This window comes from Aplysia californica, unplaced genomic scaffold (assembly GCF_000002075.1).
Source record: "Aplysia californica isolate F4 #8 unplaced genomic scaffold, AplCal3.0 scaffold00505, whole genome shotgun sequence".
Lineage (NCBI taxonomy): Eukaryota > Metazoa > Mollusca > Gastropoda > Aplysiida > Aplysiidae > Aplysia > Aplysia californica.
This window is the reverse complement of record NW_004797775.1, coordinates 141,341-160,383: the sequence shown is the minus strand read 5'-3', so window position 1 is coordinate 160,383 and position 19,043 is coordinate 141,341. Positions and strand designations below refer to the sequence as shown.

The 19,043-nt window shown below is 38.3% G+C and overlaps 1 protein-coding gene across 8 annotated transcripts in view; it reads right to left on the bottom strand.

Moving 5' to 3' along the window:
* The window catches only part of LOC101862887 (centrosomal protein 43), a 37,132-nt gene extending 18,178 nt beyond the window's left edge, over window positions 1–18,954 (bottom strand). For 3 of the 8 annotated variants that reach the window (XM_013086788.2, XM_013086789.2, XM_005105987.3), the window contains exons 1-9: window positions 18,674–18,954; window positions 12,765–12,818; window positions 12,035–12,089; window positions 10,824–10,912; window positions 9,830–9,991; window positions 7,937–7,951; window positions 4,918–4,974; window positions 4,384–4,516; window positions 2,392–2,415 (exon numbers count right to left, since the gene is read on the bottom strand). In XM_013086788.2, the coding sequence (XP_012942242.1) occupies window positions 2,392–2,415; window positions 4,384–4,516; window positions 4,918–4,974; window positions 7,937–7,951; window positions 9,830–9,991; window positions 10,824–10,912; window positions 12,035–12,089; window positions 12,765–12,818; window positions 18,674–18,754 (670 nt within the window). In that variant the 5' untranslated portion in view covers window positions 18,755–18,954. The remainder of the gene's footprint in view (window positions 1–2,391; window positions 2,416–4,383; window positions 4,517–4,917; window positions 4,975–7,936; window positions 7,952–9,829; window positions 9,992–10,823; window positions 10,913–12,034; window positions 12,090–12,764; window positions 12,819–18,673) is intronic. The other 5 variants (XM_005105986.3, XM_005105991.3, XM_005105990.3 and 2 more) reach the window with 3 other exon arrangements.
* Window positions 18,955–19,043: the final 89 nt, after the last annotated feature.

Here is a 19,043-nt window from a genome sequence, read left to right as displayed (position 1 = left end):
AGGCAGTATTCTACCCGCACATCCTTCGCAACATATTGCAGATTGATTAAGCTAAAATGTCTACAAATTACTATGACATACACCTGTACAACAAAGCTAAGATTGTGACAAGTTAACTCAAGAACTAGATCTGAGGTACAGTGATAGTGCAAATATCATTCAGACCACAATGCTACACTTCATTTGAGTTCAAGAGAGAAGAGCACTTTCACTTAAATGGCCATACAATTTGTAAAAGTCAGACAGCTGACAGAAATCACAGAGGAATAAAAGAGAGGCAAGACCAACAACCGAAGCTCTAAACCATTGACAGAACGCAAAATGAAAGCGTCATAGATTATAATGTTAAATATGCAGCAGAATTTTACTTTGTTCAAGATTTGTTGACACAGAAGACTGAAATGTTAGCGTCAAATAGATTCTCAAATAATGACACGCCTCAGCTTTTTTTCCTCCAATATCCTATCCTGTTTCTCTTTTCAACAAAGCGAAACCCCTTCCACTGACACATACTGCTGTAACACCCTGTGACAAAACAGCATAAAAAACACAAAAACAATACATTCTGTAAAGAATACATTCCTACAGCTCTCCAAAAGATTCAATGACAACAAGTTAACGATGAGACATGCTACGACAAAAAAGCATTATCAGTGAGACAATGTGCCAGACAGAATTTTTATCTTTAGTAAATAAAAGTTTTTAGTTTAGTTTTAGTTGAGGTTTTACGGCGCTCGCAACTGCGTACGGTCATATAAAAGTTTTACGGCACCAGTGACACAATCAAGTCAAATATGTTCCGACAAATAGAGGTATAGCTAGAGAGTTACATATAAAGAAAAGAAGGAGGAGAGATAAGGACGATACATGGGTGATGGGAAAGAAGGAGCAATCCACACCAGAGCACCCATCAACCACCCACATGCTAGACTGAATGCATCAGTCTGGGGAACACATGACAACAGCGGCCAATAACGCCAGATGTCATTTGACAAAACATGCAGAAGTAAACACTGCGACACAGCTGCACAATCCATCCAGAGACAATGTGCTAGGCAGAAATTCTTTGTTTCAGTTAGAGTTTTACTGAAGTGTGTGTTTTACTGCACAATTAGGTCATGTAAATGCTGAAGATTAGAGGTGCTACAAGAGAGTAACAAACACAAAAAAGGAGGAGAGATAGGGACAATAGCTGTTTGACAAGAAAGAAGGAGCAAACCACATCAGACACCCATTAACCACCGACGCTATACAGAAAAACAGACCAAAATTCTTCATAACATCTCAACGGAAGTCTACAATCAGACAAACTTCCTTCATCCAAACATGTTGAAACGAACATTGCAACACAGTAGAGCAAAGTGACAATATGCTTCACAGTACAATTGGCTGCAACTCATCCTTCACCCAGACACACGGTATTGAAGGGAATATTGTGACACAGTGGTGAAGTCAAAGTGATGACATGCAATACAGAATAAAAAGCCTCCATCCTTCAAAACACATCTCAACAACAGAAGCCAACAATAAGACAAAATTTCATTCCTCCTCGGAAAGAATATTGTGACACAACAGCCCTACCAAAGAAACAACATGCTACACAGAGACAGTGATCCTGACTCTTCACAACTAATTACAAACACAGTCATCAACATGAGAATCTAATTTTTTTAAACACTCACTAGATAAAGGAATACAGATACATAATTTCGTTTTTTAAAGTGACACGGTGCAAAGTGTTCCATGCACAGAAAATACACACACACAAAAGCCATTCCCCCATTCGCAGACTTTGAAACCAATACCACATCAGACACCCATTAACCACCGACGCTATACAGAAAAACAGACCAAAATTCTTCATAACATCTCAACGGAAGTCTACAATCAGACAAACTTCCTTCATCCAAACATGTTGAAACGAACATTGCAACACAGTAGAGCAAAGTGACAATATGCTTCACAGTACAATTGGCTGCAACTCATCCTTCACCCAGACACACGGTATTGAAGGGAATATTGTGACACAGTGGTGAAGTCAAAGTGATGACATGCAATACAGAATAAAAAGCCTCCATCCTTCAAAACACATCTCAACAACAGAAGCCGACAACAAGACAAAATTTCATTCCTCCTCGGAAAGAATATTGTGACACAACAGCCCTACCAAAGAAACGACATGCTACACAGAGACAGTGATCCTGACTCTTCACAACTAATTACAAACACAGTCATCAACATGAGAATCTAATTTTTTTAAACACTCACTAGATAAAGGAATACAGATACATAATTTCGTTTTTTAAAGTGACACGGTGCAAAGTGTTCCATGCACAGAAAATACACAAACACAAAAGCCATTCCCCCATTCGCAGACTTTGAAACCAATACCTTTAGGTGTCAGTGAATACATTGCTGAAACATTGTAAAGAAAACATTTACACAAAAATTTTATCAACATGCCTACATCATAACAAAAAGTCTGAAAAAAAATAATACTGTGACCACATACTCCATTTTCTTATGTGTTAACTTGTTCCTTTTTAAAGGATCTGCATACAAATAGATCAGAAGATGTATGCTAGAGGTTAAAAAATTGAAAGACAAGATACAAAGCTCTTAATAGCAGTTTGGTAGACAATATTGGAGACTATGTCAATAACTTTAGAAAGTTTAGTTTTAGTTTGAGCTTTACAGCACTTGTAACACAATTGGGTCATATAAGGGCCAAAGAATAAAGGTATTAGTAGAGAGTTACATACGAAGAAAAGAAAGAGGAGAGATAAGCATGATCAACGTGTCATAGGAAAGAAGGAGCAAACCATACAAGAGCACCCACCAACCACCCACAACTTTAGGAAAGAACAAGGGGAAAATACAAACAATCAAAAGAAGAATATGAGAATACCATACAGTCATGCACAGATATTTTGGACATGTTAGGGGTTGACAAATGTGTTTGACATATCCGTAATTCGAGTAACTTGTGATAACAATAATATAAGAGAGATATTCAAGAAAATCAAGAAATAAATGTGATGGTATAATGGTCCAAAAATGAATCACTGCCTTCATGAAAAGTACCTAGTATCGATAAATGGGTAGGCTAAAAGGATGGATAGTGCCTGCGCCTTGATCAATGTTGAAGTAAGAGACAAAGCGAGTGATGCTGATCAGCCTTAAGACAAAAAAATATTTCTCTCTCCTCAGATCACCATCATTATATAACCAGCACTGATCAGAGCATGTCACCACTTTTGTGTAATCACTTCCTGATCCATGCCATAACATTCAAACAACAACAACAACAACAACAACAACAACACACACACACACACACACATTCAAACAAGCACAAACGTAACAAACTGTTACACGGTCAATCTTCAATCACACACCAGCACCCACCCTCACAAATGACTAGATTATAGGGAAGTTCTAGATCCTTACGCACACAGCAGGTAATGTGGGATGATAATGTAACTAACCCGACATCAGCAGTATGTTTATCACACTATGGGAGCCAGTCAGGTGGGCTTGTGTAACCTAATATTCTCTATAAAGATGGATGTGTTTGTTTTTCATTGTAGCCGTATGTGCAAAAGCGATTTGAATTTGGGACACACTGTGATAGGAAATTTGACCAGGCTTTTTATGATGAGCTGTTAGACATATTCATGCCCATGTTTAAGAAAATAGTGCTGCCAATACAGAGAAAACATAGCAGTTCAGTCTGGGAATGGACTATTGTTCCAGTTAACCATATATTCGAATTTGCATGTTTTTGGGGGGTTTTATTATTGTAGAGGGTTTTACGGCGCTCGCAACTGCATAAGGTCATATGAGCGCCAAGGGGTGGGTGTCAACAGAGAAGTCTTTACAGGGAATCAAGACTTATTCTGCTCACCTCTCTAGCTTCAACAGCACAAGGTCTGCTTCGACTATCAAGGCACCCCGGAAATAGCAAGTCACAAGAGAGTGACAAACATGCAAAAGAAGTAGAGGAAAATGACAATAGTAAGGATTAAGAAAGAAAAAAAAGCAGTTCCCTGTTGTAGATCAGGCACAGTTATGAGCGTGACATGAATCAGCCCATTTACAATTCTACTGTGCTTGAACGAGAAATGTCCCCCATTTGAGAATGGCCTAAAGACACTAGTCAGTGGCACTGCCCCGGGTTTTTTTTTGCATGTTTGAGTCATCTGTGCTTGACTGTAATCTGATAAAACAAAGGTGAAATGTAATCATCAACAATGTTCATTAAATTTATTCAAACAAGTAAAACTAATTCATCACTAACTAACAAACATCTTCACCTTCAAGATCAGTCAGACTTAGACAAAAAGGGAATTTGTTGATTACAAAAGGCATGTTATTACTTACAGCTGCTGAAATTTTTGTCTGTAGCTTTGAATTCATCATTAACGTAACGCTCTAGCATGTTCTGATGAAAGTTCGGAAACATGTCGAGAAAAAGTTCTCGTAATTCATCCTTGTCAATGGCACCACTGTGATCCTGTGGAGTCAAATGGGAAAAAAAACTGCGTCAATAAAATAACAAATTTATCAAGAGATAACTGTATGGAAATATGACACAAGGTGAGTGGCCTATTTGATGAACATCATGAACTTTCGACTGCACACAAAGTACTAGGAGTGAAAATTTTATCTTAAGAGTGCCTGTTTCACTGCCCACCTCTAAAATGACATTTGAGCTACGCTTCTGCCTCCGAGACCTAACAAAAATACTCTATGGAACATCACAGCGGCCGCAGCAAACCGGCACTTATCACTATAAGGCATTGGACAGAAGGGTGAGAGCCCAGCTGTTGCTCCATCAATAACAACAACAACATCTCAAGAGTGTACTAATATTTCTATCAATGAGACCAAAAAAATAATAACGGAGAACGGTACCTTATCATAGAAATTAAACTTTTCCCTTGCATCTGAGATCTGTTTTTCAGAAAGGTCCTGAAAATAAAAACCAAGAAAAGAGCAATGTAAAAAAAAATCTTCTCGATAATATGAACAGACAGGCAGAAGGTAAATAACCTCAGGTGTATCCAGTCTCCACAGAATTTCAAACACATGTCTTCACTCACTTGAAAGACGAGTATGTTAGCTGCAGTTTCATCTTGAACTAGTCACCCATAGTCACCCATCAACAACAAAATCCACTCTCCTCAAACAGATATGGAGACATTAAGTCCATGATGACAAAGGTCATAAAAGCAGGACTAGAACCAGCTCAAAAGCCTGTAAAATTCAAAATGTACATTTCCAAAATAATACAACTGGCAGCTTAACTGTTGTCCTTGTTGTGGTAAAAAAAGAAAATCACAAGATAAATTAGTCATCTAAAAATTCCTATGACTCTTGACACTAGAAGTTAGTTCTTGTGAGGTCACACATAAAGAAAAGGTCAGTAATAGGGGCATAAAATAAAATATATTCCATTGGATGCCATCTTTTAAAAAAAATATAATCGTTTGTTCATCATGTACTGATGATGACCTTTACCATCCCAGGAAGAAGAGAAGTTGTAGATCTTGCTAGCACTGCAGGATTTTTCAGCTTTTTTGGCTTTTTACTTCGCTAGGAATTTTGTGTTATGCACACTACATTAATTCTGGACCTCATGGCCACACATGGTGGAGAATATCTGAAAGCTTCCAGCAAAATTGTAGTGAACATAATTTTGAAAAGAGTTGGAGCCAGTACACGGCCTTGCTTCATGCTATTTGAGACAGGGAAAGGCTCTGATAGTTTTCCATGCCATCATGGAATTCTGTTCCTTGACTAAACTAAAACAGGAAAAGAGTAACAATTCATTAAAATGAAAATACTTCTTTCACTCTCCCATCTGAGTATTTGGCATCAACGTAAACAAAGGTTGTAAATATGAAAGGCTGAAAGATGCCCAGAAATAAGACCTTCGACCCAAGCTACAAAGCATAGCATGAAAGACTCATATAGAATTACACAGTGAAAGAGGGAAAGGTTATCATGAAAACAAAGTCTCTTATTTACATAAATTCAATGTTACTTTGTTCGAGTAAAGAGAATTATGTCGACACAATGATGGTCATTTAGTTCAAGAAAAGAGTAAGACAGTCATGATTGATTGAGTAGGTGTTTTACGGCACAATCGACTCAATTTTGGTCATTTAAGTGCCAATAGGTTTCACCGCAACAAATCTATGATTAGTCATGTTTTAGTAAGAGTTTTTCGGAGCTCGCAACTGCACACGGTCTTATTATCATTATCATGTTAAAAGGACGGACAGACATTTATCAAAATTTGTGTAAATATGGTAAAGACTTATTTACATTCGTATTTACAATATTAATTTCAGTGTATGTATATACACTGACAGTGATAACTATCAGGGGCGGCTCGAGGGGCTAAAAAGTGGACGTGCACAATTAAGCAATCGCATGCTGAAGATAGTCAAGGGCATTGTAAATGAGACGGTGTAGAATCTATAATTTTAAGATCTTTTGGTTGGTGAGGGAGGACCTTGTGTTTTTATTTTCATTCTTTTTACTTGTCGCTTTGATTTCTAGTGCTAAATTTGTTTGTTAGCTAAACATCAGTTTCGTTCATCCTGTATTGGAACTGACCACTCAAGTAATAACTTTCACTACTCCACTACAAAACCATTCAATCAAAAGCACAACTCATAGGGCGGCCATGTTCACCTCCCTCAGGTTCACGGTCACAGAGTCACTTAAAATAGTGGCAAGACATACAATGAACCAATCACAATTCACTTGAGCACCCCGCTGGATTGCTCCGGGGCTCACATGATATTGGCAAAGAATAGCGTACGGTCTATTGCGTTTATTTTTAGACTGCCAACTGTGGGCTATGTTTCGGCACTATTCGGCAGGAGCACATTTGAGATGTGCCGTCTTATTAATATTAATGTACCGCCAAACTCGCTACGAATGTCGTCATCGCTTGGGTTATCCCCAACAGCGATTTATAGGCCAGGTTACACGGTTGAGTATCCTGTTATGTTTAGCTAAAGCGCGTGGACTTTGGCATAGCATAGTAGATGTTTTACGGCGCTATAGACACAGAAATGACAGTTATTGCGCCACTGAGGACCTTGTTTTTATATAATATTTGGCTAGTGTTTGTTTCTGGTTCCTTTTATTTTATTATTGTGGGTGTTTTACGTAATAAAAACTTTAAAAATTGTGGGCGGCACTGCACGACCGTGCTCAATGGACGAACCGCGCCTGATAACTATATATTTTTATATCCTATTTAACAGTCCTATTTCTTTAACATAACTTAAATTTTTTCTCGGATTAACAATGTCAAAAAGAGTGTTGACATCTTTACATTTAAAATATTTATTTTGTATGTATATCATTAAAGTCGACACATTCCGTTAGGATGTGCCGAACTGTAAAGTATGTGTTCCACGCCATGCAAAAAAGAGCTTCCAGTCAGGCAGGAATAAGAAAAGGAAAGAACAGAAGTATGAACTACCAGTGGCACCCACCAACCACCCTCATAATCAACATTTGAGACACAGAAGAGACCATATTTGGGACCTTTTAAAAGATAAAGAAGAGTCAAAGCATCTCGAAAGAACCAGAAGTCGTCCATCCAAATTAGTAAGCATAATAGATTGATGGGAAAAGACAAATACACATTTGAAATCTAAGAATAAAGGAGTGTCACTGAATTTCACACACTACATATATTCAGAGATTCAGCTCACAACAGAGTAAAAAGCTAGTTTTACAACTTATTCTATAAGAATAATATAAAATGATATATAAGAATTATAAGAGCTGAAAGCAAGAATACACATCACAACCTCTACTACGATATGAAAGCATTAGCATTTATTTCTCAATTGCAAACATTACAGTTGAATTACAATCGTTTCAAATACACACAACAATACTTTACCCTGTGAGATTCACTCTGTGAAGAAAAGTACAGAATTAAATGCCACCCATGAAAGAAAGGCATTATTTTGTTCCCTCAAATTAAATAAAGTACACAAATAGTGTAGTCGTCTTAAACTGAAATCTGTCTGTGGGCCGCCGAATTTAAAAAAAAAAAACGGTTTAGCTGTGTTGAGAGAACAATTACTATTCAAGTAGTATTTTCAAAAAGACAACACAGAGCAATAGCAGAGTACTGCAAAGTAGCAGAATCTACAGACAGCAGCATATAACTCTTGACGTATCCAAAAATTAGCCATAACCTTCTTCCAAGCCACAAGGCCAATTTTGATCCTATTAAATAGCACATATTCTCATTTATCCCATTTCTAAGAAGAATAGTCACACTTCCATCACCCCCCCCCCCCCCCCCCCCCCATTTCCAATTGACAAATTACTTAACATGTCCATTTTTAATTTCTTCTTTCCAAAACCAAAAGAAAAGCAAAAGATGATCGATCACACATAAAGAATAAGAGGTGACAGGCATAAGAGTACCATGGCTTCCACTACACAAAAAACACAAACAAGTAGTCAACATTTCCTATCAGTATTTCAACAATAAAATCAATCAAATCATAAAAAGAACAGAGATCAGCCAGAAGCATAAATGCCAACTTTTCAAAACCAAAATAAAACAAGACTCACCCACATGGCAGACCAGGATGGTGGGCACTGATAAAGTAACACCCCCCAACAAACCCTTTACACAAACATTTTCTTCATTCAATAAATTCAAGCTATTCAAACTTGATCTAGACCTTAGAAAAAGATCTCTCCAATTGACTAAATGGCTTCATTCTCATTCCGTCTCGAAAGTTCATAATTTTTCTTCAGCATCAGCAAGTCCTAGAGGTGCAAAACTAGAAAATGGAAATGCATATTTTCCTATATGAAAATGGACTTCCGTACTAGGCCCCCAAAAACGTAATAAATACCTACTGACCAAAAAAAAAAAACCCTTTACCCGCAGGAAAGCCTATAGCTCTCTTACCAAAGTGCACAATTCATATAAGATTTAACAGGAAGCAAGCAGAACCATCCGGAAGGAGAAACACTTAACAAAAACAACAGTACCTTGCAAGCAGCCATGGCTACTCCGAAAATACAGTCCACTGTTCAACAATGTACTTTTATGGTTGAAACATATATCGATACAAAGTTCCCTAAGCAGACACGGAATCTCTTCTGTACACGGTTTGGAATTAATACCAAAGACCGTAAGAAAATACCAAGTAAAGTAACAATACTTAAGTGGGTGGCTGACTTCAAATCACATAGCTCTGTTAAAAATAAAAACAAGAGACTGAAAACTAGGGTCACCCACAGTGGGAGACCGATGCAAGTGCACACCCCTGAGAATGTGGCAGTGGTGATGGAGTCTGTGAGCCAAGAACCTAAAAAGCTAGTTCGTCGTCATAGTATTGAATTAACTATTGCTAGAGAATCTGTTCGGCGTATGTTGAAGTACGATCTGAAGTTTGAACCGTACAAGATCCAGGTACATCAAAGACTCAGAAAATGGAAAATGTCACAGACAATTTCGCCAAGCGCCGCAGAGCGTGTATCGCCCGAAATGGACGTCACATGAAGTATGTACTCTAACTTAACCTTCAAACTTCGAATCTTTATTTGTTAATCTGTCACAATAAATCCGGATGGTTACATAGTATGTCTGTGAAATCTTGTGTTCCTATCTCTATTTTAACCTTTTTTATGGGTGTCTCTGTGGGCAAAAGTTTTTTTGGGGTCACCTGGTATATATTTTACATACTAGTTGGAAGCTATGCAGAAATAATAAAATTGCACTGAATCCCAGGCGGAAGAAGGACACGAGAAAGTCTTGTATACTGACCCCTGATATATGGCTATGATCTCCGGCTCCAACAGACGATCTGTGCTGATTTGTTTGCCCGTCATTCTTCAGCAAGCAGGTAATAAGTGGTGCGTTTGGGGGTGCAGTCGTATTATTCAAGTTCAAATCTTTTATCAGCTCAGTTCTTTTCATTTGCTCATTCTGAAAAACAACACAGTTAAATGATATGAGGGACATTTTATAGTAGTACAAAATGGCTTGAATGAGTTCCCAATAGCTCCTTTTCACAACAATTTAATAAATTTTGTCCTCACAAGGACATACTGTAAAGCATCCTGGAGAGGAGGGGAGGGGAGGGGGAGAGAGAGAGGGAAAGAGAGAGAGAGAGAGAGAGAGAGAGAGAGAGAGAGAGAGAGAGAGAGAGAGAGAGAGAGAGAGAGAGAGAGAGAGAGAGAGAGAGAGAGGGAAAGAGAGAGAGAGAGAGAGGGAAAGAGAGAGAGAGAGAGAGAGTGGGGGGGGGGGGTGAAAACGGGCAGGGGAATAAAACAGTCTACAATAAAATACTGTATTTATTTTATTTTGACTTATTTTTTTAGGTGATGGCAAAGCAAAAGAAAACTAAAATATCATTTATGAAATTAAAATGCTACAGCGGAGAAATGTGTCCGCTGACCTCCCTTTTTGTTCGGGGGGAGGGGGTGTGTGTCTTTTTTTTCTTCTTTTCGAAGTAATTCACTACCCAACTGACACAGAACATGACATTTCAAAGGCAGAAAAAGTATCAAACAAAACTAGTAGAAACAAAAAATACCTGACACCCACAGAACTGCTTTACTAAGTATATTACTGCAATTGCAATACAATTGAGTCAAGTGGACGCCAGAGATTAGAGTGTTGTAAAAGAGAAAGAGAGGAACAAACACATAAAAGGAGGAGGAAAGATAAGGATGATAGATGTTTGACAGGAAAGAAGGAGTAAACAACACCAAAACAACCGCAAACCACCCACATCCACAGAACAAATGATACACACCAAGCCAATCTCAGGTTTGAACACAGCCAGGGTGAACTCCAGGTTAAAAAATTCTAGGAATTCCTGTACAAGACTGGCTGTGAGCTGACCTGTAGATGCAACCATTTATAGCTATGTTAGTGGCTTAGATTTTGATTTTTTTTTTTTAAAGAAAAATGACTCAAACAATGAGTCTGCAGGTAGTGGGAGGATACAAGCACCAACTGCTACTTCTTACCTGTCTTGTTTTTGTTTTTTGTTTTTTGGAGGGGGGGGGGGGGTTCTTCATGTCACTGCCTTTCCTTTTTCCAACTCCTCAGGGACTTTGCTAAGTCAACTGCTTTTCTCTTAGTCTATCCTAGACACAGGAACTTATTTTCCATCATACATGCAAGCGAGAGATACCAGTCTCTGTAATGAACGCAAAATATATTACATCACCTCCCCATGAGTCTGCATCCATTTACATTCAGCTCATGAGGAATGAATTTAGACTGTTTCTGACTCATTTATGACCTCCTCATACAGAATAGGCATGACTGGACGTGGACCGTGTAGTGTTAAGGAGTCAGAATAGTTTGATCAGGTCTGAGACAGCCACAATCCTGCAACTATGAAGATTTCTTAGCTTACGGGATTACATGTAAGGTGAAAAGATGGACTGCAATTAATGTTATGTACATCAAACATTAAAGAAAAAATCCCCCCCCCCTTTTCCTATAACATCTTAAATTTTTCTTAATCTATTTCAAATTTTGGTAAAAAAACAGCACCACATATCTCAAAGGATTCAATTTTATTAAATTCAGTACAGTTGTACAGTTTAAGAGAACAGCATCTGCTGAGAAAAAAGAAAACAACAACAACAAAAAACCATAAGGCATGGCTAAAATTCTGACATTACTCAAGACACCAATCAACCAGTACAGTTGAAATCAATTAATCTGAGCAAACAAGGCTTTTATGCTGCCACTGCAATACTGTAACTACACAAGTCCTTTTCAACAAAAAGATGAGACTAGAAGAAAAATGGCATGAAAATGACACAAACAGCTTTCCTACCCCACATAAAAGTCAGGCACCCAAGGTAAAAACAGACACAGCCATACTTTGTATAACTGGTCAATAAACTAACAATTGAAAAAAAAAAAAAAAGCACAAGTAAACAGGAAAGAAAGTCGGGAAACAATTTGCAATTTTTAAAAGCTAATGAAATTTATTAAAATCAGTACCTTCCTTTGTGGATAAAAAGCTTCGCAGCCCTTTGTTTAAGAAGGGAGTTTTGCTCTGCAATGAAGAAAGAAATGAACATTAAGGTACCGTAAACTTATATGGAACCCCCGATCCCAACATACACTATATAACATATCATATAAATACCATCATTACGAGCACAAAACTTTCTTGCTTCTTATCTGATACAAATTGAACATGTAAAACCATCTTCGAAATTCAAACAAATATGATAAAATAAGAAAATAAATGCACATTTACTATTCACATATACGTGAATGTCAATTAACTGCATTATATTGCTCAAACAAATTCAATAGTATTGAAAAAAATATAAAAAAGATGAGGCTGCTATATTGCAACCACTAATATAACCAAGGGACTTGTTACAATGTGAATGTCACATAAATCCACGACATAATTATGAAAAAATCATCAATATTTTTTCAAAAATTAAGTACACCTCATTTTCCCATTCTTGAAGAGAAACATACAGTGACACAGCATACAAAAATTACAAAACTGAAGAGTAAACATCACTCATTTACTGAGGTTTTTATAGACTATTTGAGATCATCAAAGCACAGACCTCTCTTAAACAAAGATTAACATCATGTCATATTTTCAAAAAGATGTAAAATGTAGGTCGAAAGACTTTTAACTTGTGATACTATTCTTCAAGGATTAAGTGTGATTTTCATTTAACAGGCACTTCATGAAAAGTCATACCTGGCCATTTTCTTGATCCTCGAGAGCTAGGAACACGCTGGCTCGCAGTTGGGCCTGAAAAATTCAATTTTCAAAAAAATAAAAAATTGAAGCTTTCTGATCATAATTCAAGAATCATAACAGTCAGTCTGTCAGTCTTCTCTTTTAGTTTTTTGGCCTGACATCCGTAACGAGCGACCACCTCTATAAACTAAACACAATAAAGAAACGACCTTACCCTAACCCTGACCCTACACCTAACCCAAACCTTAGACCTCTGTCTATTTCATAGTGGTCACTTGTTACGGAATTCCACTCTTTTTTCTGTTGAACCACAAGAGTCCATAAGACACAAGACATATAATTTCATTTCAAAGTAAGTTTCGGTGAATGTGAGATATTTAGACTATTTTTAGACACAGTTCTTGGACTCTGTATCACTGCAGAAGTTGTTTTTTTCAACCTGACAGAAGTCAAAAGAATTTCACTATCCAGCACCTCTGGGCCAGATCTGTTCGGACTCGAGTCCGAATATGGGTTTTATCTATACGGACTCAGGTCCGAAAGAAATGCTTTAAATATTTATTCGGACTCAGCTTGTAAGTGAGTTATGTGAGTGTAAGGAGGTTACATAATATAACTGCCGTCTGGAGATTTTACGTAAAACCACAATTAGAACTAGAATTGCCTACTAGGACTGTGTAATCGTGTCAAAAGTCAAAAGACTGCACTCTCATTAGATCTACCCAATGGCAGTGTCTAAGTACACAGTAACCGACAACTCAGCGTCTTTCCACCATCACTACAGCATCATCATTACTTCCACCACCATTTGTCTTTCCACATGTTTAATTTAATTTTGTTGTGTGTTATAGTATTTCTGTAATTATTTTTTTTATCACATTGCACAAAACCGACAGCTGTGGCCTCTTCCCAACACCTCTTCCCTCAGCAAGCCGAGAGTGGTTGATCACTATGCGCAGTCTCATTGGTCGACATAATTAACTTTGCCCCCAGCAAGGTCAGCTCAACTTACTCGTTCTGTTTATACTTATGATGCAGGGAGGAAATATTTTTCTTGAATTTTAACAATTGGTTCATAAATAAAAGTTATTGGGTTGAAAAGGTCGGCAAAATATAGATGACCCACATAAAGGAAAATACTCCAAAACAGTGGACCACGCAGAAGCAGATTCTGTAAGAAAACCGACAATATCTCAGTAATTTATTTGAGTGTTAGAAAGAAACTTGGCAACCTCATGTGTTTTTGGGTGGAGAAATCATTTCTACCGTCAGATTTACTAACCATGTCATATTTATTTTGTTATAATTAAAATTTTGGTGTTAATATTACGATTTTGCGGTAAAGGGGTGTTGGGATGAGTCCATTTTATTTATAGCATTGTATCAGAACATGGGATTTTTAAGAATATGTTGGCAGTGTGACTAAATAATGGCAAACCCTTTTTAATAACTTTAAGCAATGCCAACAATAAAATATAATTTAATACAATCTAGCATGCCGTTCAATTAAAACCCCTTTTTCCCGTTGAGACGCGAACACCCCGAGGCGAGATACGCTCGCCTCGGAATACCCCCATTGCGATGTTACAGGGGAACAGAGAGAAAAACAATCGGATGCACGCGCCAACCATTGCCCTATTTCAAGTGACCAATGAACGGGCTCGGAACAGTGCGGGATTTGTAGGTCACAGACATTTGCATAGAGAGTGAGGGGAAAATGGTCGGTCTCCGTGCAAAGCCGATTAGGACAGGGGGAGTCGTGCATTAATGATAAATTCTGCACAAACCTACTTGACACAGAAGGTTCAAATTTGAACACACTATAGAGGAAAGATGGATCTCTTACGATCTCGGCGTCGAATATCGAACTCCTTATAGTTTTCGGTGTACCCGATACGAAAGTGTTTCCGACACCACAAGTATAGGTTAATTTATGAGTACGAAATTCGACTTTCACATATCATTAGTTTGCCCTATTTTTAAATTGGTTGCCAAGTTTCATTCACATTGGTCCAGAAATAGCGCAGAACGAGCTCGAGAAAGTTAGTTACTATCGAACGGACATCATGCTTGACTCAATTCAGAGTCTGAATATAATTTTTGTCAATTCGGACTCACTTCGTAGCAATTTTAATGAAAATTTAATTTCTCGCTTTAGCCCATTTTTATTTGGTATCTAAGAAAGAATTTTCAATTCTAAGAATTATGCTTCTTGAATTGAAGAATCGGTTCATAAATAAAAAAGTTATTGGGTTGTAAAGGTCGGCAAAATATGGATGACCCACATATAGGAAAATACTCCTAAACAAGGGACAACGCAGTAGTAGATTCTGTCAGATAATCGATGATATCTCAGTAATTAATCGGAGTGTTAGAAAGAAAAGAGGCTACCCGATGTGTTTTGGAGAAGAGAAACCATTTCTGCAGTCAGATTTAGTAACCATGTCGTAGTTATTTTGTTATAATTAAAACATGCCGTTCAATTAAAACCCCTTTTACCCTTTGAGATGCGAACACCCCGAGGCGAGATAAGCTCACCTCGGAATACCCCCATTGCGATGTTACAGGGGAACATAGAGAAAAACAACCGGATGCGCGCGCCCCCCATTGCCCTATTTCTAGTGACCAATGAACGCTTTGGATATGTGATAAATTCTGCACAACTACACCACAAAGAAGGTTCAGATTTGAACACACTATAGAAGGAAGATGGATCTCTTACCATATCGGTATCGAATATTGAACTCCTTAATAGGTTTCGGTGTACCCGATATGAAAGTGTTTCCGACATCAAAAGTATAGGTATATCATTAGTTTGCCCTATTTTCTAATTGGTTGCGGCCAAGTTTCATTCACATTGGTCCAGAAATAGCGCAGAAAGAGCTCGAGAAAGTTAGTCACTATCGTTCTGACCCGGTCCAAAAATTCACAAACAAACGGGGACCAGATTTTCGCTGCATGCGGAAGCCCAATTGGCATTGCTACAATTCGCCTCTTCAAACATCAAGATTCTGCCACTTACTGCAAATGGCAATTTAGTGGCAAATACTGTCACAACAGTACAAGTGCTTACTTTACTTGTTCTAGTAGTACAGATATACAAAGTACAGTACAGTAGTATTATAATACAATTAGAAATTCGAGATCGAAATATGCATACATAAAAGTGCAGTGACTTAGTAAAAGAACATGAGAATACATGGAGCTAACGAGAGCACACTACACTGGCTTTTGACTGGCTGTATAAAGTGACGGTTGTACACACACCAAATTTGGTAATATTACTAAGACCTTAGGCCTAGTGGAATGTAGTCGAAAATCTAGGTCACCATTGAGTGACCGAGTTTCTGGTGGTGATCTCTATTGTAGAGCAGAGGCCAGGTAAAGACCAGTACAGATAAAAACTGCAATAGTTCACTAGTTTCTACCCCCTGTGTCAACTATAGAACATAGGAAGTGCCTATTTGCAACGCCGCGATGCGATTAACGAATGTAGCAATGCCAATCGCCCGCTGCGCCTTGGGCCGGAAATCGGCCTCCGCACGAGGGGTATTTTTTGGGCCGCTCGGAATCAGAAGTGACCCTCTTCTAAGCTTTGTTACGGGAAAACTCCTGGATGAAAATAAATGAAACTCGGCAACCAGCCAGAGGAAAGGTTAAACTAACGACATGCCAGCGTACAATCCCGAACGATTACTAGAACCGGAGATATTGCCGTGTTTGTGCGAATTTCCTCTGCGGTTCGAAAACTAAGCGGAGCTGCGGGTTGATCGCCGACCACACAAGCGCCCCACATGCATGTCTTCTTTATTGCTGTAAAATTTCAGATCTCTGCGTTTAGTAGATTTTCCGTACCAACTTAAAATTACCACCCATCCATTGATAAAACCCTAGATCTAGAAACTTGATCGCGCATTCCAAATGCGAGGTGCCGGCAGGCAAGAGGCGCGTGATCGCTAGGCGGCATGTGATTGGCTGCCTATAACCAAATGGGTCACCGATGACTACATCGCAGGTTTTCCCGATAGCGCTTTACTGAGTTTTAAAAGGGGTGATCGCGTCGCGGTAAAAACGATGTCACGCAATTCAACAAATTTCACGCAAATATCAGTCTCTAAGATCCAAAGTAATGAAGACATCGAAAAAGTGATAGCAGAACTATATTCGGCACTAAAAATCACATGGAGATGCCAAGTTTCATTCATATGCTCCAATTCATTATTGACTTATGAACAGTTTTTCCTCAAAATACATCAAAACATGTCCCACATTTTGGCGATTTTTTCCTATATGAAGGTCCTCCAACATTTTGCAAACAAAAATCCCAATAACTTTTTTATTTATCAATGGGTTTTCAAAATTTAAAAACCATAGTTCTTAGAATTTACTCTTTTTTCATTTAAGTCCATTTTTCAGCAATTTGGATGAAAATTTAATTTTTCATTGTCATTGCTAACGAATGTCACTCTTCTTTCTTGGAATCCATGTTTTCGTGATAGAAGTGGCTATTCTCACCCCGGGTGAGAATAAATTTACGATCTACCTCTCACCCCGGGTGAGACTTGCCAGCGTAGGCTATTCTCACCCGGTGTGAAACAAGACCTGTTTTTCCTCATTTTGGAATACTTCTAAGAAGAGAGTCTAGCCGTACTTAAGTACGTTTGGCCCTATCGATTCAAGCCTGTTAAGTACACAGGTCTCATTAGATCTAGATCTAGTAATTATTCAAGTTGAAATACATGCAAGTCAGTAAGGCACCTTTTGGTTTTGTCTGAAATACAAATACTTTAGGCATTGCAAACTAAAAATTTCATTTACAATTCAGCCATCAATATTAAGTACGGCTAGCCTGACAGTCTAGCGTCCTTAAGTACGGCTAGCCTGGCTGTCTACCCGTACTTAAGTACGGCTAGATTGCCAGTCTAGCCGTACTTATCTTAGGCCCTATTAACATTAGAATTAGAAAACAGGAGGTTTAAAATACATGCACTGTCATTAAGGCACCTGGTTTCGTCTCAAATACAAATACTTTAGGTACTGCACACTAAAAATTTATACTTACAATTCAGTAGGCCTATTTTTTGTAAATGGTCAGTCTAGCCATCATATTAAGAATAAGTACGGCTAGACTGCCAGTCTAGCCGTCATTAAGTACGGCTAGCCTCTTCCATACTTCTATCGGTGTGGATGATTAAATTGATAAAAGCCAAGAAAAAATTACGTTATAGTACAAAAGTAAGCTAATTTGATCGTTTTCAAAGATGCTATGGCTATTTCACTTTTCGAATCGAGCCGAACTACGCGGGTCGCCATTTTGTTTTGCCCGGAAGTTCTCGCAAGATCTACTCCTCCCCTCTCTCTCTCTGTGTCTCTTTCTGAATACTGTCTATCGGTGAGGAAACAAAACTAGAATCTAGATCTAAATTAATTTGGTTGTCTACAAAGATGCTACGGCTATTTAACTTTCCGAATCGAGCCGAACTACACGGGTCGCCATTTTGTTTTGCCCGGAAGTTCTCGCGCTACTCCTCTCTCTCTCCACTGCCGACAGACAAAATTGCACGCTTTTAGTTTTAGGCTAACACTAACAGTAGTAATAGATCTAGTCTAGATCTAGAATGTTTGTTCACAGCACAGAATTCTATAATTCTGTTATCACAGTGTAGAATTTTGTGGTTCAGGGTGAACGCTTCACTGGTTGGCCTAGGCTAGGCTATAACTATAACGGTGAACGCCCACTGGGTGAGAATAGCCAAGACTCGCCTGCGCTTGAGAATAGAGGTGGCCTTTCGTGATACAAGAATTATGCTATAAATTATAGAACATGTTTGCTTCATCTCTTTTTCTATCATGTAGGTCTGTAGATCTAAGTAGTGTTACTGTCGAACTTGTGGTTTCAAACTTACCCGTATCTTTCCTAAAGTTCCGTTAGTTTCAAGAGTTTGAGCGACAAGATCTCGAAGCTCTGTGTCTTCGTCAGCAGACATTTTAATTGAATCTGTTGACACAATTGACTACTCCCCTTGTGCTTGTAATTAGATATGGGAAAGATTTAGAAACTTATTAGAATAATCTTGGCTTGCAGACAGGAAAACACTGTGTAAACAGTACTCATGTTCATCGTCGTAGGAACCTGAATGCATGCGCCATCTTGTCGCAAATGAAAACATGTTTAAACGCATGCGCATTTGACTATGATTACTCTTTTCTCTCTTCACAAATTAGAGACTTCGAAAAACACAACAGGCCTAGCCTGTGTACTGGATTGGATACAGA